Source organism: Meriones unguiculatus, chromosome 1 (genome assembly GCF_030254825.1).
Source record: "Meriones unguiculatus strain TT.TT164.6M chromosome 1, Bangor_MerUng_6.1, whole genome shotgun sequence".
NCBI classification, from domain to species: Eukaryota; Metazoa; Chordata; class Mammalia; order Rodentia; family Muridae; genus Meriones; species Meriones unguiculatus.
This window is the reverse complement of record NC_083349.1, coordinates 105144135-105170043: the sequence shown is the minus strand read 5'-3', so window position 1 is coordinate 105170043 and position 25909 is coordinate 105144135. Positions and strand designations below refer to the sequence as shown.

Here is a 25909-nt window from a genome sequence, read left to right as displayed (position 1 = left end):
GATCACTGTCTTTTGTCAGGATAGCTGACAAAAATTGTCTCTGGCTAGCTGGCATCTGTGAAGTTAGATTTTAGAAGGACTCCTAGCATTTGGATAGTGTGGCATGCATAACTAGCACCCAAGAAACCTTGGGTGGCAAGTCTCTTTCCCATGTTGTCCCAGTTCACTGCTGGGGGAATTGCCGTGTGTTCTGGCCCCAGCACCCTCTCAGGTCAGATTTCCACATGGCCACTCCAACTGCGAACCTCCTACAAAGACTCTGGAAATCAATGTGGAGGTTTCATAAGAATAAAACTAAAACTACCATGTGGCCCAAGATATCCTTTCTGGACAGATACCCAAAGGAACCTACCTCCTAAGACACCCGTGTCTATTTTTGCTCTATTTGTAACAGCAAGGAAATGGACTCAGTCTAGATGTCCATTGACAGATGAATGGTTAAGAAAAATGGAATTTTAATTGGCCAAAAAAGAAAACTTAAATTATAAAATTTCCAAGAAAATGGGTGAAATTGGGAAACATCATATTAAGTGAAGCAATACAGGCTCAGAATGACGAACAGTACAATTTCTCTTATCTGAGGGCACTAGCTTTGAATGTTTTCTATATTTACTTTGAAGGGGTGAGTGTGGGTAAAGGCCAGGAGACTAGGAAAGGACCTATGATGGGGAGAGGGGTGGTAAAAGGCCTGTAAGGGACACAGATAAGAAAAGTAGAAGAAGATAAGTGATATAAAATAGAGAAAAATCCTGGGGATGAATGGGTGTGATGAGGACAGGGTAAGGGACAGGAAGATAGAGGAGAAGCCCAAACAAAACTAATATGTATGAAGTTGCTGTAGGGAAACTTGTTACTTTGTAATTAAAAAAAATAATTTTTTTTTAAAAAGGGGGGAAAGAAACAAAAAAGAAGACAATGCTTAATTCTCTCAGTCCCACAACCTGAATTGATTCCCCCTGAAACTTTTATGAATCCAAACCTTAAAGCCCTGGGGAAATCACTGAATTTGTGGGTTTGTTTCTCTAGAAAGTGATCCATACAGTAGTACTTTCTTCCCACAAGTCATTCTTTCTGGATCTCTGCCGCAGGCAACTCACCTCTAGATACAAGTGTCAGCTTGGCTCCGCTGGCCATGAACACGGGGTTGAGGTCAGAGATGGGGCTAGCAGTGATGATGTTTCCTCCGATGGACTAGGGGGGACAAGCAGAGAGTGAGTCAGAACTGCCCAGATCCCTGTATGCAGGCTGGGCAGTGACAGCTGTGGCAGGGGTCAGCTGTGGCAGGAGGCATACTAGGACCTGACTCCCTAATCAGCCCAGTGAGCCACGGCCATTCAAGGTAATGCACAATCCTGAAATCAAAACATTTGGTATGGGTCCTCAGCTCTGAGAAACAAGTATGTGCCAGTAAACTGAGGCACGCTCTTTGGAACTGTTTTTTGTTCCCAAACTTTTTTTTTTCCCCCTGGAAAGATTGAGGTGAGTTATCCCAGAGGCTGGAATGAATCAGTAAAATGAAATCCAAGATAAAGATCAAGGAAGAAAAGGATGACTTAGAGATGAATGAATAGTTGGCTCTTTTTGGATCTGAACTTCCTGGGGATTTGACAGAAAAAAAAGCCAATGAAACAAGAATCAGATGGAGGTTCTTGTTACGGGAACCAAGGAGGAAAAGCAGTATGAACTGAGACCAAACCCTTCACAGAAGCACGTTTAGGAGAACTAGGGAGCTGGCTCCTTCTGCATTTGTGTTTCTTCAAATGAAACTAGCACGTCCTTGGATGGGGTAGGGGGGTTGCAAGTATGCTGTTCTGTTTTAACTTTAAAGGCAAATTTCAAAGAATAGAACGGGAAGGAATTTCTTGTCTCCCAATACCAGAACCATGTGAATTCAAATAAAGCAAAGAGCATAAATGTTACCATCGATAAAATAGGAATGTCAGGGCTGCTCTGAAGACGGCAGAATGGTCAACAGATGGACCCTTCCCTCCTCTCAAGGGGGCTCTGTGCCTCTGGTTCTCCTCTAAACTCTAAAGAGGCCCATCCCCTCCAGGTCCGGCTTCTCTCTCATACACCTCGCATTCACTTCGTGAGAAACTGGACTAACTTGAAAAAAGAGAGGCAGGACACTGTCTCTCCAACCTTGAGGGAGAACTGAGTTTCTCAGTGCCCCATAGACCACCTTCATGGGAGGTATCCAGGGACTTATTAAAACCCGGATCTCCGGGTTCCATCCCTCCTCTCTGCCTCAGACCCAAGGACTCACCGCCACAGACTTGACCTGCTTGCCAGCAAACCAGCGCAGCTGCTCCAGCACACCTCTGAACACCTCCGTCTTTTGTTCTGGAAGTTCAGCGACTGCACCCACCAGGACACTTTCCACCAAGCTAAGAGGGCACGAGGCCCCGAAGGAGATTCCTGTAGGCACATGCCGGAGATAAAGTCGATCCGTGCTAGAAAGACCTTTCGTATGCAGCTCCTGTGGAACTGGAGCCAGGGTCCAGAGACCCTGCTTAACTAACCGTTAATGCATGACCCAGGACTATGCCCATACCTCGGGATCCTATCATCAACACGCTTTACTGTAACCCAGCAATTCTCAACTCAACAACAGTGAAAACCTCTGGAGGCGAAGCTCTGCCTTAAAGGGGGAAGGGCACACAAGCATTAGCACCCCCACCTCTCTAGTTCCATCTTCACATCATTCAATGTGTCATCAGGACCAAAAACAACACCCACATTATCGCAGCCTGTTCCCGGCCATGACCACCATGTATGCCCAGGGGGAAAGCCGATGAGGACTACGCCCTTCCTAGCTCACCCCTGCCCCCGTACCAGGTGGGCTCTAGGGGAAGCAGGTGGCAGCCTTACCCTCAGGCCCACGCTCCACTGAGTTCAGTTCAGGGATCCAGGCTGGGCAGACGATCAGAGGAAATAGCATGTTCTTAAACTTCATTTCAATGCCTTCGGGAAAGAAGAAACCTGTGTTAGAGACGGTAGCCGTTTCCCACGTCAACACGCAGGATGCCTGCCACGTTTAGCATCACGCTGGGCACCAGGAGGGGGCTCTGGATTAGGAAACAGGACAGGCGACGAGGAACTAGGCCAGTTATAATCTCTGTCTTTCTTTTTCAAAAACAAGTAAAAGAAATGAACTCAGATTCACCGTAATGCATTTGCATTGTGTGGTGGCATTAGAGGCATTAGAAATCACGAGGCATTAAAGAATGTTCCGAATTCTTCCAAACACTTTCTGTTTTAACTTACTTGATACCCCTGTGAAGGAGGAAGGTATAGGTTTCTGTTTACAGATGTGAAATCTGATGTGTGGAAATGTTCAACTTTTTTTCAAGTTGTATTCATATGTTTATGAATATGTATATAATATACAGACACATAAAATATATACATATATATACACACATCTCTATCTATCTATCTATCTATCTATCTATCTATCTATCTATCTCCCCACCCACCCACCAACTCCAATGTATCAAGTCTTATCAGGACTGAGCCTCAGTCTTGCCAATGGGGCTGCAGATGGGGAAAGCTGAAACAGAAACACTTGATTCTCCATCTTGGTGTAGCTTAGGACTTCAAAGAGCTACCCTGCTTGAGGAATCCACTCCCAAGACAGGACACAGACTGATGCAGTGAGGCCCATTTTAGGAAGGTTTTTTTCTACAGTCACTCCCCTCACACCCTGCACTGGCTGTATGCAGGTGTTTATGTTGTGACGTGTGTGCATAAGGAGCGGGTAGAGCAGATAGAAGCAGTCTTGAGATATTATCTCTAATTGTGCATCTCATTAGATCTTATTATAACCCAGGGCACCACCCGGTTCATGGAGAGGAGCATGTCCGGGGCAAAGCATCTCCAAAGGTCCTTCTAGCTATGCTAATCTTAGTCTCTAAGGCTCTGGTTATATAGACAAAGGGCCTGAGAGTCACAGCCATATGGACAAGAGCACCAACCACCATGAATGCTGCTAAGCCACAGCCTTCAAATTCACCCTAAACACAGTGTGTCACAAGCTACAGATGGGGGCCTCTGTACCACATTCGTGCTTCTGCAGACACAGTCAGTACTGTGCTCCATCACTGATCCAAGCCAGCCTCTCCTCTCTAGGCTGACGGTCCAGCCAGAATCTAAGGAGTAGAGCACCTTCAGAAACCAGAGACAGACTCCAGGCAGCTGCTTTTATTCTCAAGCACGGTGAGTCATCATGACACACGTACCCTAAACAGAGATCCTCTGAGCTGCCCTCCACTATGCTATGAACTTCTTGGCTATCACTAGGCTTGGGATACCACAGAACAAATACCAGGCAAGCTACATTTAGAAGCAGATAGGCAACAACAAGGACCTGGGCCCTCTGCCACCACCGCTGTTGTCTCGTGGAGCACCAGGGATGAGAGTACGCAATCTGAGCCTCCCTGGCCTGTTCAGCTACGGTGGGCCCAGACCTAGACGGTGTCATGGTCCAGCTAACCTAGGCATCATTGAACATGTGCAAACATGTGAGTCGTTGGTTTCAAATTCCCAACACCTATGTAGAAGACTAGGGTGGCTACACATACCAGTAATGCTAGTGCAATGTAGATAAGCTTAGCTCAGGGTTCATTGGGGATCCTGTTTCAGAAATATATGGCAGCACATGAAAGAGCAGGACATCCACTTCATTCAGCCACTACATGTATACACATGCAACACACACACACACCATCTATAGACCTCTAGCATTGGTCAGATAGACACTGGCCTGGGCACCCTTGGCCAGCATTTTCCCCACCCTTCTAGATTAGGAGAGCTGTGGGGGCAGGAACTTTTTCTCTTAGATCTTTGTGCCCATAGCTCTTCCCAGAGGTGGGGAGGATCACAGCTGGCACTCTGTGGATATTCATGAAGAAAATAAGCAAGTGTGAGGATCACACCTGATATCCAAGCAGCCCTCTGAGTGGTTATCACCCTCATAACAGAAATGGAAGACAAGGAGGGGATTGAACCCAGCCTCACTGACTCCAAAGCCAATGTCTTGGGAGTCCATATGTACTGAGCTTCTCAGTGGGTTCCCTGAGCATCTAATAAAGCAATGAGTAGAAGCAGGAGGGAAGCTCAAGGAGAGAGAATAGGGATAGAAAGAGCCCAGCAATACCCAAAGGTCCCCATGCAGCCTCACCTATCTCTGTGTTCCCTACCACCAGCTTGGCATCAGGGTGCTGAGCTTTGAGGTCCAGCAGTTCCCCCATGGTCGAAGCCTGGATCCAGGTCACACGTTCTCCTTCAAAACGCAGCAGCTTCCGTGGAGTGTCTTTCAGCCTCTGGGAATTATAGTTGGCTTATTGTATTGTCTGCTTCCTGCCACCATTCCCTCAAGGAACCACTAACATGTCTGCATAGGGGTCAGCCCGTTTACTGACTTGTCTAATACTGAATTCAGAAGGAATTGCTGTAGAGGCTGAGGGCAAAAGTAAGGGGAATTACATGGAGTACAAGGTGCTCTGTTGGCCCTGTTCAGTACATCATAGCACTCTTGAGAAGAGCTTGGTGAGAGGAGCACCAGGAGCCTCACCGTTCCAGCTGGAGATCAAGGAGGTTATGGCACCTGCCCAAAGTCACCTGCTATGGGGAGCCCAAATCCCAGGTTCCTGATGCTGCCTCACACTGTCTCCAGGAGGCTCAGAGGACAAGGAATGGGAAGGGTTAGAGGTCAGGATGATAAGTGTCCAAAGAACAAAGAGGATGCAGAGAAGGGCTGAATCTAACCACTGAGTGGGGAAAGAAATCTCGGGTATCAAAATGATGGTGTCTTCAAGGGTTCACAGTCCAGAGCAGGGTATGCTAGTGAGGCTGATAACCTATCTTCTGACCTGTTGAACCTTTGAGGCAATCTTTATAAGCCTACATCCCCAAGAAGCATGAACCGGAGAAGCACTGGAGGAGGCTTGATTCTTTCTTTGTAATTAACATAAGTGAAAGTGAGAAAGTAGGCTCGAGGATATATCTCTAAGATAAAACCTCAAGCCTTGCATGTCCTTTGAATGCAGCTCTGTCTTATGTTGCCCTTAAAGAGTAAGCTACATGTAGAGGAGGAAATAGATGGCTTGGGGGCAGGGTGTTACACATAGAGATGGCCAGGGAGCTCCACAAACTGATATAGAGTGGATACAGAGTGCTATTGATACATAGTGTATTACTACAGAGACCAGTCTCTATTCTTATGGAGCTCAAAGACCATCAAGAAACATGGACATGGGGCTGGAGAGATGGTGCAAGTGTTAAGAGCACTGGCTGTTCTTCCAAAGGTCCTGAATTCAATTTCCAGCAACCACATGGTGACTCATAACCATCTATAATGAGATCTGGTGCCCTCTTCAGGTATACATGCAGGCAAAATACTATATAAATAAGTAAATTAAGAAAGAGAGAGAGAGAGAGAGAAAGAAAGAAAGGAAGGAAGGAAGGAAGGAAGAAAGAAAGAAAGAAAGAAAGAAAGAAAGAAAGAAAGAAAGAAAGAAAGAAAGAAAGAAAGGAAGGAAGGAAAGAAGGAAAGAAAGAAAGGACATGGAATCTGTAACTGTCTTGACACATGTAAGGAAAAGCAAAGGATCCTATGGGAGTATGAAATAAAGACTCTTTACCTCATAGAAACATCAGAAAAGGAAATAGAACTAAGCTAAAATCCAAAATGTACAAAGTTCTCAGTGACTATGTAGACAAAATAGAACTCAGGAGCTCATGAAACAAATATTGTGCTAGGCTTCTCCCTAGTATCACGTACCAGCAACTCTGGTGGAAATATGGGCTCTTGGGTGGGATCTAAGGGTTTGAAATCCTCTGGTTTGAATAAAGATGGTGAGGGAGCAACCTGCAAGAAAAGAGAACAGTAAGTGTCGGATGCTTGGGTAGACTGACGCAGCTCTTCCTCCAGCTGAGCTCATTCTCAGGCAGAGGGCAGTCAGGCCCTGAGAGAATAAAGAAGGCTCTTTGCCAGAGAAGCCACGAGTAATGAGCACCATTGCACCTTCATTGTCTGAGCATCACCACCTCTCATCCCTTCTTCTAGCATAACTGCTGGGGATGAGGAAAGAGCGTGGTAATCCCCCCACACAAGATCTGAGATTGGCCCGCAAGGCTTCCAAAAGCAGAAAGCCCCATTACCATCTGGTCTTTCATCTTGTTCATGCAACAGTTTGGGTTGTTTCCACTTCCTCCACAACACCCACCATCCTGCAAAGATGACACATATTCACATGAGAATATTTCCGGTTTCGTTGAGCGTGGTGGCGCACACGTGTAATCCCAGTACTCGGGGAGGCAGAGGCAGGAGAATCTCTGTGTGTTCAAGGCCAGCCTGGTCTACAAAATGAGTCCGGGACAGCCAAGGCTACACAGAGAAACCCTGTCTCAGAAAAAATACATGTATATATATTTTTTTTTCTGAGACAGGGTTTCAGAAAATATATCAGTGGGAGAGCACTGTCCATCCCATCCAGTCTACCTCCACTTGCCGTGCCCAGGTCTCTGCTCCGTGCTTAATTCACTAATGTTGATTAAGGAAGTCTTCGGAGCAACAAGGGAAATTTATTTTCAAGAAAATTTCTCCATAAAAGCTAGACTCTACTTTATCAGAATGTGTGTTTATATTCTTCTTCAACGTTGTTTCCTTGGGAATTTTCCTAAGAGAAAAAATTCTTGCCACTTCTCACAAGACAGGAGAGGTGCTACTTTTAGACCAGCTGAGATTCATGGAGCTTGGCTGCGAGTCTCTACAGCTGGAGTCTTTGTCAGACCCTGTCACGGATGGCCTCCACCAAGGCCAATCTCAAAGATGCATCCAGCCAGTGTGCCCAATGGCCTCTACTACTTATTAAGCATTATCTCCAGAAAGCTAAACACTGGGCTCCTGGCTGTAGCTGTGTTCTGGAGAAAGCACATGAGTCACACATCACTTCTGGGGAAGGGCTTGCTCAGACCTCTCAGGAAGTCTGTTGCAAAGCACAGACATAGAAGAAAGAGATCACTGTCTCCCACAACTGAGGTCACACATGGTTGATCCAACACAAGAAGGCAGGAGAATCACTATAAGTTGGAAGACAAGGGAGAGGTCAAAAGTCCAATAGCCAAGTCAGGAAAACAAAACAAAACAAATCTTTGCTGTGGAAGCTGGTCACGTGCCACATGCTTTTAACCCTAGTACGCAGAGACTGAGGTAGATATATCACTGCGCGTTTAAGGCCAGCCTGGTCTATATAGTGAGTACCAGTACCAGAGCTACATAGAGAGATCCTGTCTCAAATATCCATCTTCCCGTCCTCCCAAAATTTTTAAAAGCCTTAATGTGTATATAGGTAACAGTAGGGCATCAAAAGAAGAGAAAATCTGAGATAAATTTTTAGGAGTTTTAAACTGAACAAAATTAAACATAAAGAAGTACAAGCACAGAAACAGGACAGGAACCTGCCACAGAGGTCCTCTAAAAGACTACCCAGCAGGGTATTAATTCATATGCTGAGACTCATAACCAAACTTTGGGCAGAGCTCAGGGAATCTTAGGAAAGAAGGGGTAGAGGAGAGGACAGGGACAGGATCTCCACAAGGAGAGCATCAGGACCAAAATATCTGGGCCCAGGGGTCTTTTCTGAGACTGATACTCCAACCAAGGACCATTCATGGAGATAACCTAGAACCCCTGCACAGATGTAGTCCATGGCAGCTCAGTGTCCAAGTGGATTCCCTAGTAAGGGGAACAGGGACTCTCTGACATGAACTCAGTGGCTGGCTCTTTGACACTGCCCCCCCCCCCCCCCGAGAGAGGAGCAGCCTTGCCAGGCCACAGAGGAGGACAATGCAGCCAGTCCTGATGAGACCTGATAAGCTATGGTCAGATGGAAGGGGAGGAGGACCTCCCCTATCAGTGGACTTGGAGAAGGACAGGGAGGAGATGAGGGAGGGAAGGTAGAATTGGGAGGGAATGAGTGAGGGGGCTATAGCTGGGATACAACCTGAGTAAACTGTAATTAATATAAAAAATAAAAATTTAATTAAAAAAAAGAAGTGCAAGCACAAATATTTTAAGTGGAGACTGCAAAGCCATTCTAGCAGAAATGAGCAAACCCTGAGACAGAGATCTCAGTAAGGATGTACCTGAACACAGCAGCATCTTCCTGTTGCATGTACTTTGAGAACTCTGAAACTCTGAAATAACCCTTGTGCAAAGGTAAGTTATTCCAGTTTCTTGACAAGGACCACTCATAGGCTGCATTATTAGTACATTATTGTTCTGAAGAAAATATTTATTTTCATCTTATAGGGAACAACCTTTGTTGAATCTACCCTATTTACTGTGTGTTAGGGACTTAGAGTAAACCTCACATTCAGACTCAGTATCACAAAGGTTTGGGGTCAGGATAAAGTCTGATTCAGAAGAGCCTTACAAGTCACATCTGGTCATCAGGCATACACGCCCACAATGAGAAGGATTGTATCTCCATCTGCCACCACTTCACCAATGGGCAGAACCAGAAGCTAAGAAATAAAGACTGAGACTGCTGAAGCTGAGCTCACGGCATTAGGATCTTAAAAAGGTTCCATGGAAATAGAATATAACATTCTATCTGATTGCATTATTCCTCATCTGGAATGCAGGGTGCTGAGGGCAAGAGGCTACGCATGACCCTGTTTTCCAGAGAGCAGCCATGACAGGAATTCCCTAGAGATTGCTCCTAAGTCCCCTTTATTATCCATTTAATGTTTGTTATTTCATTGCCTTTCTTTCATTTTGATATGGGCAATCTGTACCATTGTTCCTTAGATGGCCTGACCCAAAGCTTATTGCTTTCATTGATTTTTTTCTTTTTTTTTAACAACTAGATTTTGTTCTGTTGATTTTTTTTTTTCTCTATGGAATTCCTGGTTTCAATTTCATCCACTTTCTGCTCTAAATATTGTTTCTTTTTCTCTGGTTCTTTTAGATTTAATTTGCTTTTTTATTTTCCTAAGGTGGAAGCCTATATTATTGATTTTTATATCTTTTTTTCTCTCCTAGTATTTGCATTCCCTACTATAAATTTCCCTCTAAGCAATTTGAAAAAATTGTATATTTTTTCAATTTTATTCAGTTTAAAACATTTTTAAATTTATTTGGGGATTTCTCCTTTGCTCTGTGTGCTATTTGGAAGTGTGTTGTTTAATCTCACAGAATGGAATTTTTCTAGCCATCTTCTTTCTGTTTGTTGGTTTCTAGTTTAATCTCACTGTAGTCCCAAAGCAGACATTGTGTAATTGCTATTCTTTGTATTTGTTTTATAGTCCAGAACGTGATCTATCTTGGCAAAGCACGTGAGCACAAAAAAGAAAAATAATAATAATAAAATAAATAAATAAATAAATAAGTTTTTTCTGTGATTACTGGTGTGGTGATGTAAAAACTATAGTATAATGTAGCTAATTGATGGTACTGTTGAATTCACCTATGTCCTTCCTGGGTTGTTTTTTGTTTTGGTTTGGTTTGGTTTTTGTTTTTTTCCCTATCTGAAGGATATTGTCTTTTCTAATAGAACAGCAATGAAATATTCACTTAAAACATTAGAACCTTTCAGTTCTATAAATTTCAAGTTTATTCAGCTTATAGTATTTTAAAGTTTCCCTTGGAATTCCTTCTTAAGTGCTCTGCTCTGAGCTGCATACATGTTAAGAACCTCCGTGTCTTTAAAATGTGGCTGTTGGACTCATGAGCTCACAGCAATGGTGGCCTGGATGTGACCTGACTAGACTGTCACATCCAATCCACCCCTGTCTTCTCAAGCTTGACTTTAATACATCTTGGAGTGAATGTTGTAAGGATCAGGTTGTTGCTGGTTTGGTTTGGTTCCTGTTTTGTATTTATCTTGGTTTGTTTATCTTGTTGTTCTGTTCCTTTTTGACACTGATCCGCCTCAGTGTTCTCTGAGATTCCTGGAGTCTAACATTCATTTGGGGAAATTCTCATTCATAATTGTTAAAATATTGCTCCTGTTCCTTGCTTTCTCCTTCTTCTGGCATCCCCCTTCCATGCATGTTATACTCTGATGGTTCCATAGTTCTTGGTCTTCTGGGTTTTATTCCCATACTCATTTCTTCTCCTTGCTCATTGTCTTTTAAAGTCTGCATTTCCTGAGCCATAATGAGTTCATACATAAGCCCACCATTTTGTTACATTGGCTTTGAAGCTAGCATTTCCTTAGCATTCCTTTATGGAATTCCTATCACTCTGTTTACATTATTATCTGTTATTGTGTATCTATTTTTCCATCAAAAACTTTAGCATATTGATTATATTATTCTTAAAAACTCGCGATTTGATCATTCTACCACTTCTGTCATGTCAATTCTGATTCTGCTGCATGTTCAGGCTCTTCAGACTGTGTTTGCCTTTGTTGATGTGTCTTTGAATTGGACAGCAAGATATGTTGTACTGACTAAAAGGGCCTTTAGTGGTGTGTCACTATCAAGAAATGCCTTTTAACCGTAGGATTAGTGAGTCTGTTTCTACACTGTGAAGCTCACAAAGACCTTTCTGGAGTCTGTTCCTCCCTGCGGTGGGTCAAGGTGGCTGGAGGAGCCTGAGAGAGCTGATCTTCTTTCTAGTAGGGAAGGCTCCGATATGATATGATCAGGCAAGGAGATGCTCTCGTCCAGCATTTATACGTTTCTTTTTTTGATAATTTTTGAGATAGTGCTATAATTAACATTTTCCCTTTCCTTCATATGTTCCTTCTTGTGCCTATGATTGTTTGTACCACCCTCTCTGTCTTCTACCTGAGAAGCGACACCTGGTCCTCTAATGTCCCTTCCTCAAGAATCAGAGAAAATCTGTCACCTTCCGGTTGTCTGACCTTGCAAAAAGTGAAACATTCTAAGCTCCTCACACAGCAGAGTGGGAATCAGGAATCCTCGTCTGCCTGTTCCAGTGGCTCACCCATTCTCTTCCTCCCTGCTACATGGACACCATCATTCTTGATGCCAAGCACGTGCCCAGCTCTGCTCATGCTTCAGTAGCAATGTGCTGTGTGTGAGAAAATAGGACATCCTAGCTCGACTCAGCCAGGCACAAAAGTAAACAGTCTCTAGGAAAGAACACCGGGGGGCCTCCAGGGGGGAACATGAAGGCCCTTCTGCATGCTTACTCGGTGCCAGACTTTAGGGCTGCTTAGAGCTCTCAGCTCAACCCAGGGAAAACTGGGTTGAGAGGGGGGAGAGTACTCCACAGTGGAGTCATGCACTAACTCAGAGAGACCTGGGAAGAGTAGAGTTGTTGGCATCCGTCTCTTTTGAAGCACTCTTGGGTCTAGTTAGAGCATACATCTTCCAGCATGCTCCTAAGGTGAGTGTACAGAGAGAAGATGAACAATCCTTGTTCTCAGAGAAGCCTGGGCAATTAATGAAAACCATATGGCAGACGAGGGAAGAGATTTATCAGCGTTGTCACTTAAAAGTGCCACTTGTTGAATGCCTAAGTTATACTAGGTGTTGTCCTAAAGGCTCTGCAAGAGGTACTTAATGTTTTTTTAAGGTCTGATCATTTATTTGCTCCTCTTAAAGACTTCTTATGACCAGTTATAAACATAGCAGAAGCTCTCAGCGAGGACAGCTGGCCTCTCCCAGCAATCTGTTGCTGGTATCTGTGTGTGTGTGTGTGTGTGCATTTGTGTTTGTTTGTTTGTTTGTTTGTTTGTTTGGCTTCCTTCATTCTCTTGACCAAAATTTAGCATATCCCTTGTTTGCATTATTTCTTCAGTGCAATACGTGAACATTTGTGTTGCAGAACACATGAAATAGCAAGATGCTGAATCTTGGGTACTTTGGTTCTGGGTTTGCCTTCTTTGCTTAAAGGATTTTTTGGCAACATGTTGATGGACATTATCTTCTTCATATCTTCTTCATTATCTTCTTTGGGCCCTGACTGCCAAGTTACAGTAGAATCTGTCATCCAAGAACACCTCTCTCTTTTTCTCTCTCCTCTCTCTCTCTCTCTCTCTCTCTCTCTCTCTCTCATAACCAAGTTGAGAACACTCATATTGATATCCATAATGCATCCCTGAACTGACTTGCGCTTCCTCCCTCCAGTTCTCCTTGGTCTATAACAAGAATTCTCCTTACTCAAAGGTAGGTGTACTCTGGCATGACTCAAGACACATTGCTTCATAGGAAAGCCTTGTTTGTCATTCCCAGCATTGATTCCCACTGCATAACCCTTCCATTCTTCATCCAGAACATCAGCAACCAATAAGAAGTACTAATTTTTATAAACACTAAGTACTTTTTCTCTTAAAAAGTACTTAACTTTATAAAACACTAGGCATTATGATTTTAGACTCTGAATCTGTCATTTCTATCATTTCTGCTTAATTGCATAGCTCCTACTAAATGATCAGTTCCCTGGGTGTGGCATTCCCTATCTTTATGAGGCTCCATCTCCACCTTCACTCAGCCTTCCTGAGTTCCATAAACCCAACACTTTCTCCTGACGTGGCTGCCCTAAAGGTAAGTGAGGGACTCAGACATCTAACTCCCTTCTGGACACACAATCAACCCACAATGAGAAAGTTTGTCTAAAGTCAGAATTCTCTTAGCCCAGTTAAGGCATCAGGTAAAAACAAAAACGGATAAGCCAAGAGCAGAGAGGCCAATGTTCTACCCTTACAACATGCCAGGTATGTGGCTGTGTTTACACACCAGTGACCACACACTGAGCTATGGTTTCAGACTAGAGGTTTATGAACTCTGTAGGGGTTCACAAACTGTCTAGAGATCTAATTATCAGCTTCACAAGGCCAGCTGAGTGCCAACTGTGACAGCAGCTAAGAGAGGGAAGGAGGAGGGGTAGGAGACTGAGCCAGGCAGGGATGTTATAGTGCTACATTCTGCACCTGTGCAGGCAAAGCCTGCCAATCACCAGGGAAAGTGGCCAAGCCTTGAGGCATTGTGGGAAGGGAGCATTTGGGTAGTTCATATCTTCTCAAGAATCTGAACTGCAGCCTTCCCAGCAGGAAATCCCACACCAGGGATGAGAAGGCAGCATCTGTCTTAGCACGTGTCCGTAGCGGGAGGAGTCATGCGGTACCTTGCCTCATCCTTCTTCCCTGTAGACCTGAAGTCCTTGGCATCCTTCCCAATCATGCTTTCTGCAGGTTTCTGCTTTAGGGAGGGCATTCCTGTTTCTGGGGCCCACTTACCTTGGCAAAGGTCCGGAATCCCTGAAGGATGGGTCTGTAGCCTGTACAGCGGCAGAGGTTTCCTGTGGGTCAAGGAGAAAGTTGCAATGTCATTGCTCTCTCCAAGTGGCAAAGAGCTTAGGTCCTTGCTGTATGTGCTTGACCTTTGACATTCTGTGTGTGCCGCCTAGAAGATCCCGTTCCTGGTTATATTTCTGTTCTCACAACACCCATGCTGATGCCCTCCCAAAATGCACAGACTAGGCACATACTGGCCTTCTCAGGTTGTCTGATCACCTTCTGAGTGAGCTTCTCAACCTATATTACCAGTATGCTTCCTCTTCAGAGTAGGAATCCCTGGAGGAAGGGACTCCCGTCTTTTTTCCTGTGTCCCTTATACTTCAGATACTGTATAACACAGGACTCAGCAAAAGAAGACTGAAAGGTAATCAACTCAGGGTGCTGAATGGTTGGGGAACCTTTGAATTCAATTCCTTAGAGAGCTTCAATCCAGTCTCGGGAGACAAAACAGGAAGCCAACACTTGCTGTGGCTCAGAATGTAGTCTGTCTTTCTCCTGAAGAGCAATTGCCCTGATGAAGCCTGTTCTGATGGAGGTCAAGTGAAGAACCCTATCCTATGAGACTCAACCTGTGGGTCATGACCCCTTCTGGCACACCTCTAGCTCTAAACATATTTATATTACAATACCATAATAAAATTACAGTTATGAAGTAGCAACAAAAAATAGCTTAAAATGGTTGGGACCACCACAACATGAGAAACTGTACTAAAGGGTCGCAGCATTAGGAAAGTTGAGAACCACTGTTCTAGGCACTGTTCTAGTTTCCCAAGTGTCATGCCCCATGAAGGGTAGGATGTAGACATCACAGGAAGCAGGAGAAGAAAGACTAACTTCCCAGCAGAACTTGGCCACCATGTCTTTGCAGCCAGAGCTTTCCAAAGAGCAACACCTGGCATTCCCAGCTCATTCTTGGCTGTCGTGTATCGACCTGTTCAGGTCCCATGTGCCATCCCACTCCCTGGGCTGTGCCTGAAGGTCCACACCTTGGAAGGCATTCTCTATCTCCTCAATGGTAGGCTCAGGCTGGTTTCTGAGCAGTGTGTACATGCTCATGACAATGCCAGGGGTACAGAACCCACATTGGGAACCATGACTTTTGGCAATTCTCTCCTAAAAAAAAAAAAAAGAAAAGAAAAAGGCAGATAATACATGCTTGTCTTGTCAGGAATCCCTCCTCCCCAGCTCCTTCTCAATTCACTTAAAGCTGTGGGGGTCATCATTGGGCCACCAAGCCCATCTGAGTACAGGTTCCTCATCTTCATGACTGGGACCATCCTACTACTTGCAGCTAAGAATTTAAAAGCTTTTTATCTTTTCTTTACCCCCCCCTTTCTTTTTGTTTGTCGACTAGCAATTGATCTTAGGGCCTTGAACATGCTAGGCGAGGTCTCTGTCACTCAACATCTGCTGCCCTTCCTCTACTGTTTCCTTGCTTATTGTCTGTGATGCTGTCTCACTGTGCAGTGCAGGCAGGCCTTGATCTCAATTTTCTCCTACCTTAGCTTCCTGAGTAGCTTAGATTACAGGTACAATGACTACCTTAGACTCCTGACATTCTAGCTGGCGTTCTGTAGACATCTGTCAATGTTAGCCATTAAAAGACATCTCTTCAGAAAACAGTGACTGCTCTAGCTCAGGTAATTTAGTAATTCACCCAGGTTCACGAGTCTTAAATTAGAAGCACTGTGCTGTGTTCCTTTGGCTGCACAAGCCTGCAGTGAAATTCAAGCACCACTCTTCAGTGTGTCCTACCACACCACAGCATTTCTGAACTCTCAAGTGAAGGTATGCTCAAAGCACAGAGAGAACATGAGAACTGGAACATGAGCTAAGCTGAGTTTGCCCTATACATGGGATGCCACAAAAATCCCACTCAAAACTGGTAGGATCTTTCCAGATGAAAGATTACAAGGTCTCTTTTATCATCCACATAACTTTCTCCTTTTTATGACTCTTGGGAACTCTCTTGGCACTAAAGTAAAACTGACAGGATAGTATTACCTATACATCTATAGACTATACATTAATGTTGTGAACACAGACTAAGAACCTAGTATGCACTAGGCATGGAAAGGTCCTATAAACAGAAAAGAGAGGTGGGGAGGGATTCCATGAAACCCACACTGAAGTAGATTGATACTGGTAAATGTGGAATAAGAAAAATTCTGTGCAGTGGCCAGTGCTGTGTAAAAGATTTATACAAGATGACCATGATCTAGAATGACTGGCATCCACTTAGCCTGGCCAGAAAAGGACACTCGAGAAAGAATTTTGAGTCTGGCTTCAATATCATAGTTTGGATCAGGCAAAGAGAGCTGTCAGCAAGAAGGCTCGACAGAATGAGCTTGGCATGCCAGAGTGGCTGAGAGAATTTGGGTGGAACCTGGTGGCGTGAAACACCTTGGCTGGGAAAGCAGGTGCTCACAAGCCAGGGCAGGATACAGAGCTTTCTCTGTGTGATGGACAGCCTTAGGAGATTTCAGCCAGCAAGGATGTGATTCATGGCTTTAAAAAAAGAAAATCACTCTATGATGCTGGGTGGAAATTGAGTTCTAAAAGCAAACAGAGAAATGGGGCTTTAGGATATGGTATAGACAGCCAAAGAAAGATAATGGCATGGGCCAAGTAGCAACAGATGGGGGAGATGGTTTGGTTTGGAGAGTGGACCACACTTCTGGATGGATAGGATGTGAATCAAAGATTACTCCTAGATTGTTATCTTGAAAAATAGAGTGGATTGTTTTGCCACTGGCCCAGGTAGAACAATACCCAAGAAGGAAGATGTTATGGGGAAAACAGGTATTTTAAATAAGGGTGAGATCAGAGATTTATACAGTAATGTCCAGCAGGCAGTTGGACATGAGCAGAGGTTCAAAGGTGAAAGTACGAATGTGTGCACCACTGACAGGTAGTTAAATGTACCTAGGGTGTTAACTGTACCTAGGGAGAGTGTGATAATGGAGAAGGGTAGGGCAGAGGCCAAAGCCTAGAAACTGTGGCAGTGTGTGACAGAGTCAACATAACATGCCAATGGGAGGAAGAGGAGGAAACATGGGGACGCCAGAAAGCAAGGAAGGCAAAGAGACGAGGAGTAGAATCTGGCCTTGATGCTTATATGGAGATCAAATAAGAACAGCAAGAATAAGAGTCTGTACTGTTGGAAGGGAGGGTACAAGCCCCAGTGTTCAAACTATTCATTTTTTATTACAGCACGAAAAAAATGACAGGCTCAAATTAAGTTCCTGCTTCCCGCAGGTTGGGCAGGTTTAGGGGTGTCCCCTCTTCCTGCCTAAGAAACAAAGCTAGAGATGAAGTAATGCCACCCTCACCCTGCTCTGATGTCACAGACTGGATTACATGTTCCTCCTCCTCCTGTGGGACAGAACCTGTTTGCTCATGGCGAGGCCCCAGAGCCTAGTGTCATGGAAGGAGACCAAGGAAGGTGTGACCTCCTGAAAGACGTGCCTCCTCAAGTGGTCCACAGAAGACTAAGGCCTGGTTTTAATACTGGGACCATCTCTGATTACAATTTTCCAAAGAACTCTTGCCTCATTTACCCCAGTGAATATGGTATAGCCAGCCAAGGAGAGATAACCGCTGTTATGTTTCTACATGGCCTAAGAGCATCCAAATGAAAACCCCAGATTTGAACATGGTCGCCCTTATTGTCCCTTCCTTCAATCCATTGTCAAGTGGTCCAGTTACACAGGGGAGAAAACCCCAGGGAGGTATTTATAGGTCTATATGACCATCCCTTACAATTCCTATAGTTGTAGATAACCTTGAACTTCTGATTCTCCTGCATCCTTCCAAGTGCTAGGATTACAAGTGGGCAGAGCACCATACCTAGCTTACACAGTGCTGGGGACCAATCCAGAGCTCCACGCGTGCTAGGCAAGCACTCTGTCAACTGAGTCATACACCCAGCCCTCTCTAGTATCTTATCCTTCGTTCTTAAGGAAGTAAAGGTCTGGCAGTCTATATTTGTGGTGATTAATATTGACTGATAATTTTATAGGACCTGTAATAAACTAGGACACAAACCTCTGGATGTATCCTGTGAAGAATTATCTAGATTAAGTTTGCCTCTGGTCAGGGCTATGAGAGCTTATCTAGATTAGGCCAAGGTGGGGAAGTGGCTGAATCCAGAACTGATTAAAAGGGGAAAATCTATCTGGGTCTGAGCATTCCATTGTCCTCTGCTTCCTAACTGTGGATGCAATGTGCCAAGCTACTGTGGGCTCCTATCACGATGATCCCCCTACCATGGTATTGAATACCCTCAAACTGAGAACTAAGATAGGTTCTTCCATTCTCAAATTGCTTCTGTCAGGCATTTTGCACTGGCAATGTGTAAAGTAACCGATTCAACATTTGTATTGTCCAAGGGTAGTGGTGAGTGGTGCGATTGGGATTATCACATCACACAAAAGGAAGTACATAGGCTTATTATTTGGACTCATGGAAATCTGGAATTAAGGAGTCCGTAGATATAGAGGTTGTCCTCCCCTGCCTTCTCAGGTCTAGAACAAAGACGCCCCTGGACATTATAGTCAGCTGATCTTTGCTGCTATTGTTCCTTTGGGGTCATGCAGTATTCTATCATCCCAGCCCTAATGATAGGGGAGCTTTGGGTTTGGGTGTCTGCCCTCTCTACCTTGTAGTATCTAGAAGAGATTTAGAGGGGCCCTGGATCACCCTCCTCTGCCCAGGCAACAACCCAGAGCAACACTGCAGCCTTGGCCAGGGCCTCCCCGTAGACTGCTCTAGCTTCACACTCACTGCCCCACTCACCTGTACAGGGTGCAGCTTCTTGGTGTTTCCTATGCCTTCCACAGTTGTCACAGCAACGTGATGCAAGGAGCAGATGGGGGCCAAGCAGGCATTGACAGAAAAATGACTAGAACCGAAGATTAAGGTTATTTTGTTGCCGCTGAGATCACCGGAGCAGCGCAGGGCCTGCCTGACAGGACTTGGGAGCTTTCTGAAGGTCTCTTTGCTCTACACTGTGTTCTTGTGTCTGCTTGTGTTGTCCTTCCCTCTCCATCTAAGGAGTAAAGGGGTCTCTATTCCACCTGCATCTTAGAGTCTTGGTGGGCCAGCTACCATTGCACCTCAAAATTGGAACAAAGGAAAATGAGCTAGTATAAGCCACCTCTTATCCCAATTCTAGAAGACACTGAAGGGAACTTTCTGGCAGGCTGTAGCCTTAAATATGCCCCTCTCTCTGCAGGGCCCTTCCTTGCTCCTCAGCACCAGAAACTCTCACTACTTTTTCTTTCATGTGTTCACTTCCTCCATTCTGCCCATTCCCTGGTGTGAAGCTAAAGATGAGATTCTAGCCCCTTACCTGTACCCCTCTCTTGTTTATCACTATTTCATGAAAACAGACAACATCGGATTCTTAATGCTATAAACATGCCAGCTCTCTGTGGGAGGCTGAAGAAGTAAGGGTGGATAAGATGAAATCCCTATCCTGCAACAACTTGTAGTCGGCATGGGAGAATGGAGGTGGGTGTACAGGTGCTGAGTAAAAGACTGACAGCAAACGATTCAGGAGGGTTGTGCAGAGAGCACTGAGAAACCTGCATAGACGAGGAGAACCTAACTCAACTTCGCTATATCAAGGAGCACTGCTTAGAGGAGATGCTGTTTGGGCTCAGTATTTCCAGGTAGAGAATCCCTGGATAGGAGGACACATGGGACAGGAAATAGTTTATAGTAAGATCAGGAAACGAGTATGCCTAGGCCATGAGTTCTTCATATTGTTCAGCTTGAGGAGTATTAGGCCCTTGATGGCAAAGGAAACTGGAGAGGAAGTCAGGGACATGGGATGTCGTGTTAGCCTCAACTGTAGAATGGTCGTTTAATCAGTAGTTCAGAGCTTGGTTTCTATTCATCCGCCAGGAACGATACCCCCTAAGACATCATTCCACACTCCTTGTTCATGACTGGAATCTGCTCAGAAACATACATGCTCACATGCTTACTCACAAGGTGACTCCACATCCCGCCCTCCCATGGACCACCAGGCAGCAGGCAAAGGATACACGATCTTGTTCTGAAGACGGTCATACTTGGAGATCATCACGGTGCACGCCCCACAGCCACCTTCTCCACAGCCAAGCTTGGTCCCGCTCAGCCCCACTGAGAAGCCACTCATTAAGGACACAGACCCAGAGAAAGGACTCTAGAGATGGCTGGAATACTGGGGAGGGTCTCACAGGTTCAACTTATACACAGCTCAAGCCCTCGACCCAGGAGACAGCAGGCCTATGGCCTCCTCAATCTATGAGGTTTCACTGTACCTCACAGGCATGAGAATAGATTCACTGCACAGAGGAGTCAGCACCCAAGTAACACCACCCAGGACACAAGTTCCAGGGTCAGGGTCTCCCAGGGTCTGAGCAAAAGAATCCTGCATCTCAAAGACTCATCATATGGGGTGCCTAAGTGAGCACTGAAGCTCAGCAGCCAGGCAGTGATATGTTCTGGAGCTTACCAAGTCCTGCAGTTTTCACTCTGAAATTTTTGGTTGATAATGTCCAAGAAGCCAAAATTAAAGCTGGACCAGGCTTTTGACTATCTCACATAATAGATACAAATGAAAAATAAAAGTTTGAAAGATCAGGAACCAATAATGGACCCAGCTCATATATACGTGTGTGTGTGTGTGTGTGTGTAGAAAGATGCTCTATTACCTAGCTAACTAGTAGGCTATTGCAAGCCCACAGCAGTCACATGGCCACCTTCTTTGAGTTACACAGGCCTCTTTCCTGAGTTTCTGTCCGTCCCTAAGCCCCCATATCTCTTCTGAAGACAGGAGACACAGACAATTATTAGCAGATGACCACATCATCCATTTTCAAGATAAAATTAATGAGGAAAAACAATCTTACATTTAAAGCTCTTGATTTCTCATAGCAATTTGCTTATGCAAGAGCTACTGTTTCTCTACAGATTAAAATGCAAAGCAAAACCAAAATGAGGTCTAAGCTGTAACATGAGCTGCAGAGTGTCGTCCTGTATGGTATAGTCCTCTGACTCAGAAGTCTTCTGACTCCAGAGCTATGTCTAAGCCACCTCCTCCTCTTGCCAAAGAGGTTTCCTGAGTCCTAGGGTTTGTTGGTTTTCTTGCTCTCATTAAATGAGGTATACATAGTTACTTGCAGCTGGTACACCTAGAAAGTATATGGACAGAGATGGCATTGTGGCATCTAGTCTTTGACTTCTTTCTAGAAACCCCGGAGGTGAATCAAGGCTAGGAGTATATATCCTATATCCCGCTATCATAAATCAACTACTAACCCAAACTACGATAAGGAAACGGACTTTATACTTTCCATGGCAACTTTCAGTTTTAAGTTTCATTTGAACTTTGGTCTTTAAATCAGTCCACTGTGGTAAGGAGTCTCTGGGGCTCTGAGGTTTTCCAAACAGAAGCTGAAACTAGTAGCGAACTAAGATGAGCTTTGTTCTCTGAACACTGAAGCTCTTCTCTATAACCTCGTTAGTGGGGTTGGGCTGGTAATGGTGTCCCCTTTTCCTACTCACTGAACCCTCTATCACAAAAGAGCCACTGGGGTCATCTTCTGAGCCTTCAGATATGCCCATGCCAAGTCATCCTTCATGCCAACTGATAGGAGGAGAGTGAACCAAAGTTAAGGCCATGATTCTGGGCTCACTTCTGTGAGTACTGAGTGGGTCATGCGAAGGAGCCACAGGCATACCTGTGGGGAAAAAAAGGAGGACACCATAGACAGATGTCAAAATGAGCATAGTCCTGACAACAGGCCCCAAGAAAGTTTCCAGCCTGGATAAGAAGTGAAGTGAGTAGCTCTAGCTTCCTTCTGGGGTCTGCGAGAACCTGCCCAGAAATACTTAGTGAAAAGTGGGTCACTTAAGCAGTGTCAGCCTCACTTCCTCTCAGAGAGGGAGTAGTGCTACACTTCCATGGAATTTCTGTGACGATCATGTGAGATCAGCTATACGAACTACTTTGAACTTTGCCTGTTCATAGTAGGTGCTCATTAAATGTCAGCACCTGTATGTGCTGTCTTTTTTTGATCCAATGTCCCAGAATACTTTAGTAGCTTGAAAGAACTAAAGGTGTAGGGGATCCTACAGAAGCCTTGCCCAGCACACTGTAAGGCAACGGTTCTCAACTTTTCTAATGCTCTGAACACTTTCATACGCTTCTTCATGTTGTGGCAGCCCTCAACCATAAAATCATGTTTTTGTTGCTACTTCATAACTGTAAGTTTGCTACTGTTATGGGTCATAATGTAAAAATCTGATATGTAGGATATCTGATGTGACCCCTGTGAAAGGGTCATTTGACCCTTTCCTAAAAGGGTTGTAACCCACAGGTTGAGAACCACTGCTCTAAGGTGCCCCTGATGTCTCTAAAGCCTGCTGCTAAGCAGCTGGCACTTTACACAGTTCCCACTGCAACCATCCTCTCCCAGTGTACAGCCCTTGTCTGGGAACACCCAGTAAGGCATTTACCTAGTACATGGAAAGCTCTAGGCTCAATGTGCAGCAGTGCAAGAAGAAATAGAAACCCCTTCCCTGACCTCTCTGGGCCTCTGTGGATATGTGTCAAGCAAATATCAACTCAAGAAGAGCTCACTACTCCCAAGGTGAATAATCAAGAACTCATAGGAACTGGCAAGGAAGGCTTTCACGGGCGTAGAATCAAATACTGGAAGAGCATCATGAAAGCTTCTCATGTGAGAACTGGAATTACCCAAGGTCTCCCAGCTATTGACTGCCACAGCTGTCCAGAATCCTTCAAGGCCACACTCCCGGCCACTAGAAAATTCCGTAAGCCTAAGAGAACCGTCCCATAGTCCCATCAACCCTGTTTCCATTGCAGAGTCAGGATACGCTTTCTTCTCAGGTAGGCCAGAAGTGTTGTTTCGGGATCTGCATTTTTCTCCACCACCTACCAAGAAAAGAATACATCAAAGAGTCACCTACCTTTTGCGGTTGATTTCCTCCCTTCTATATCTCAACCCAAAATTTGTAGAGTTAACGGGCACATACTGAATAGGCCACTGACAAGGTATTTTTCTCAACGATCCGATGGGGAAAAAAATGAACATATAAGCTATAACTCATGATCATGCCCTCAGGCCTTAGAACACACCCCAGAAGTTCAGCATGACAAAGTCCCCTCCAAGCCAAGCATATCATCTCATTTCTCCTGCCTCTTCCCAGAGGTGAATTCCAGAGGTGGAGCTGCCAGCACTCAAACTCTAACGTTGTTTCCTTGAGTACTCCTGCTCAGACTCTGTGTGTGATGACAGAAAGCTGGTTATATAATCCATGCTCACAGCAAAGTGCTGTATGCAACAGGATACCACAGCAGCAACATGGAGGTGCGATCGTGAGCCAAAAACCCATCCACATGTTCAGTAAAGTAGAAGGAGGTCATCTACAAAGTGAGATGCTCTTCCAGATGAAAAAACTCTGAAAAAGACCCAGAAGGGCCGATTCCACCACTCCTCATACTCAAAGGGCAGTGAATTTGTGATAAAGGATTCTTTAATAGAACTGTGCTATGAGTCCTAGAGTTTCTTCAAGTGGAAGGGAAGGAAATATCTGCCTCACACCTCAAACTAAGAAAAGGGACACCCTCTGCATCATACAGAAATCTACCATTCCTCCTTTGTAGTATAGTGTCAGAAGCCAGACCAACCCATGACTTTCTCAGAGGCCCTCATGAAAGAACAAAGGGAACTTTAGTTCTGTGTTCTTGTCCAGCAGAGGACTTGGCAAGGTTGATCTACCACTGGAGCCAGAGTCTCCTCAGAAGGGTTAAGGTTGCAGCTTCTAGGGGCCTGACTCTTCCCGCTGGGCTGAGATTATCAGTCCCAAGGCAGCTGTTCCTGCGGAGTCCTGGTTTGTCTCTCCAGCAGTGTCTGACTTAGCTCTCTGCTGACTTAGGCCATTTTCCTCCTCTACAAATAAAACATATGATGCAGTTCTTCTTAGTACATGAGTCATCAGCTTGTGCAAGACCTCCTGGTCCAAACTATTGCTTTTGCTTCCTTTGTTTCTTGTTTTCTCTATTTCTTCTCCCTGGTCCTCCCACTTGACACATCACCATTCAAGACTCTTATTACTACAGGTTCAGGACAGCAGAGGACATACAGTGGCCTACCATACCACAACTAAATAATGCCACTAACTAAAGATTATGTGTTTAAACTCCAACTTAAGCTTAAATGGAAGAAGTGGCAGTATTGGTACACATACCCAGAATTCAGTAGGTACGAGACTTTTTTTAGCAGTGGACATAATACAAACCATCCATGATGTAGGCAGAATAGACTAGAGGGTATGTAAATCACTCTCAGGAAGATGCCTAGAGGAAGTGGTGGGGCCTCTAATAGAAGGATTCTTTCTACAATGGACCCTTCTTGTCAGAGGCTGAGGGAGAGCAGAAGGCCTAAGGAATGCACATCACTCATGTCATGGGATGCATGAACAAATGCTCCCTGCGGTGGTCCCTAAAGAATCCTTGAAGCCATCAAAAGAGTTAGCTCTGAACAGCCTGAACAGCCACCTTAAAACAGCCAGTTAAGTGAGATCTTTCTTGCTGTCTCATGACATCGTTCTACGTTGAGACTGTTTGAGGAAACTTTGCTAGAAAATAAAATTATGCACTTGTGGAGTGCGGTGTAGTAGTTCCTGTTTGTGAGTGTGTGGGTGAATGTACACACATAAAGAGAGAGGGACACAGAGAGAGACCACAGTGTGACATCAGTTGTCTTCCTCTCTCTCAATGTTACAGTCTTCAGGCAGGGTCTCCCATTGAACTGGAAGCTCATTGTATAGGCTAGACTGACTAACCCGTGAGCTCTCGAGGTCTGCCTGTCTCCAGCCACCAGTGTTGGCATGCAGTGCAGCCGTTCCTGGCTTTTCATATGGAAGCTGGGGACTCAGACTCAGGGGTTCATACCTGGAGAGTCAGTGCAAGAACACCGCTGAGCCATCTCCCCAGCCCCAACAAGAGTATTTTTGTATCGACTTCAAATAATACCTTTCTGAAACTTGCAGAATTTCCCCTTCAATAACATTTAAAACAAAGCGGGAGGTACTAAGTATAATTCTTAGACAAATATTATATGCTTTCTCTCATTTGGGATCCATAGATTTTATCTGTACATAGGCGTGTGTGTACATGGCATGGCAGTATAAGAGAAGTAAAACTATGTAGGGAGAAAAGGGAACTAACAAGAGGGAGGGAAAGTGGAGGGTGAGGAGTGTATGAGTAACATGATCAACATACAATACATACTTGGTATAATTTTTTTATTTAAATTTAAAATTAATTTTTTAAATTAATTTTCTTTCTTTCTTTTGTGATAATACCCCAGGATTCCGGCTTGCTCACTAATCTGGTTATTGAGTCCACATAAGACAAAGCTTCTTTTCTTGAAGAAGAAATCATGAATGCAGATTCAAAATGACCCCAAAGTGACCTTTATCACCCCGCTGGTGACCTTAGCATGCCACTTCTTCCCCTCTTGCTCATTCCTCCTTTCTAGTGCATCACACTGGTCTCCCCACAACACCTGCTGTGACCACCTACAAATTCAAGTTCCTTAGTGCCTTTC

At 44.7% G+C, this 25909-nt stretch overlaps 1 protein-coding gene across 2 annotated transcripts in view; it reads right to left on the bottom strand.

Moving 5' to 3' along the window:
• Xdh (xanthine dehydrogenase) overlaps positions 1-25909 on the bottom strand; it is a 65569-nt gene that overhangs the window by 34718 nt on the left and 4942 nt on the right. For both annotated transcript variants that reach the window (XM_060364601.1, XM_021651204.2), the window contains exons 2-12: positions 23172-23229; positions 20333-20429; positions 19077-19182; positions 15266-15392; positions 14220-14281; positions 7165-7233; positions 6785-6871; positions 5183-5324; positions 2872-2964; positions 2267-2418; positions 1098-1191 (exon numbers count right to left, since the gene is read on the bottom strand). In XM_060364601.1, coding sequence (XP_060220584.1) covers positions 1098-1191; positions 2267-2418; positions 2872-2964; positions 5183-5324; positions 6785-6871; positions 7165-7233; positions 14220-14281; positions 15266-15392; positions 19077-19182; positions 20333-20429; positions 23172-23229 — 1087 coding nt within the window. The remainder of the gene's footprint in view (positions 1-1097; positions 1192-2266; positions 2419-2871; positions 2965-5182; positions 5325-6784; positions 6872-7164; positions 7234-14219; positions 14282-15265; positions 15393-19076; positions 19183-20332; positions 20430-23171; positions 23230-25909) is intronic.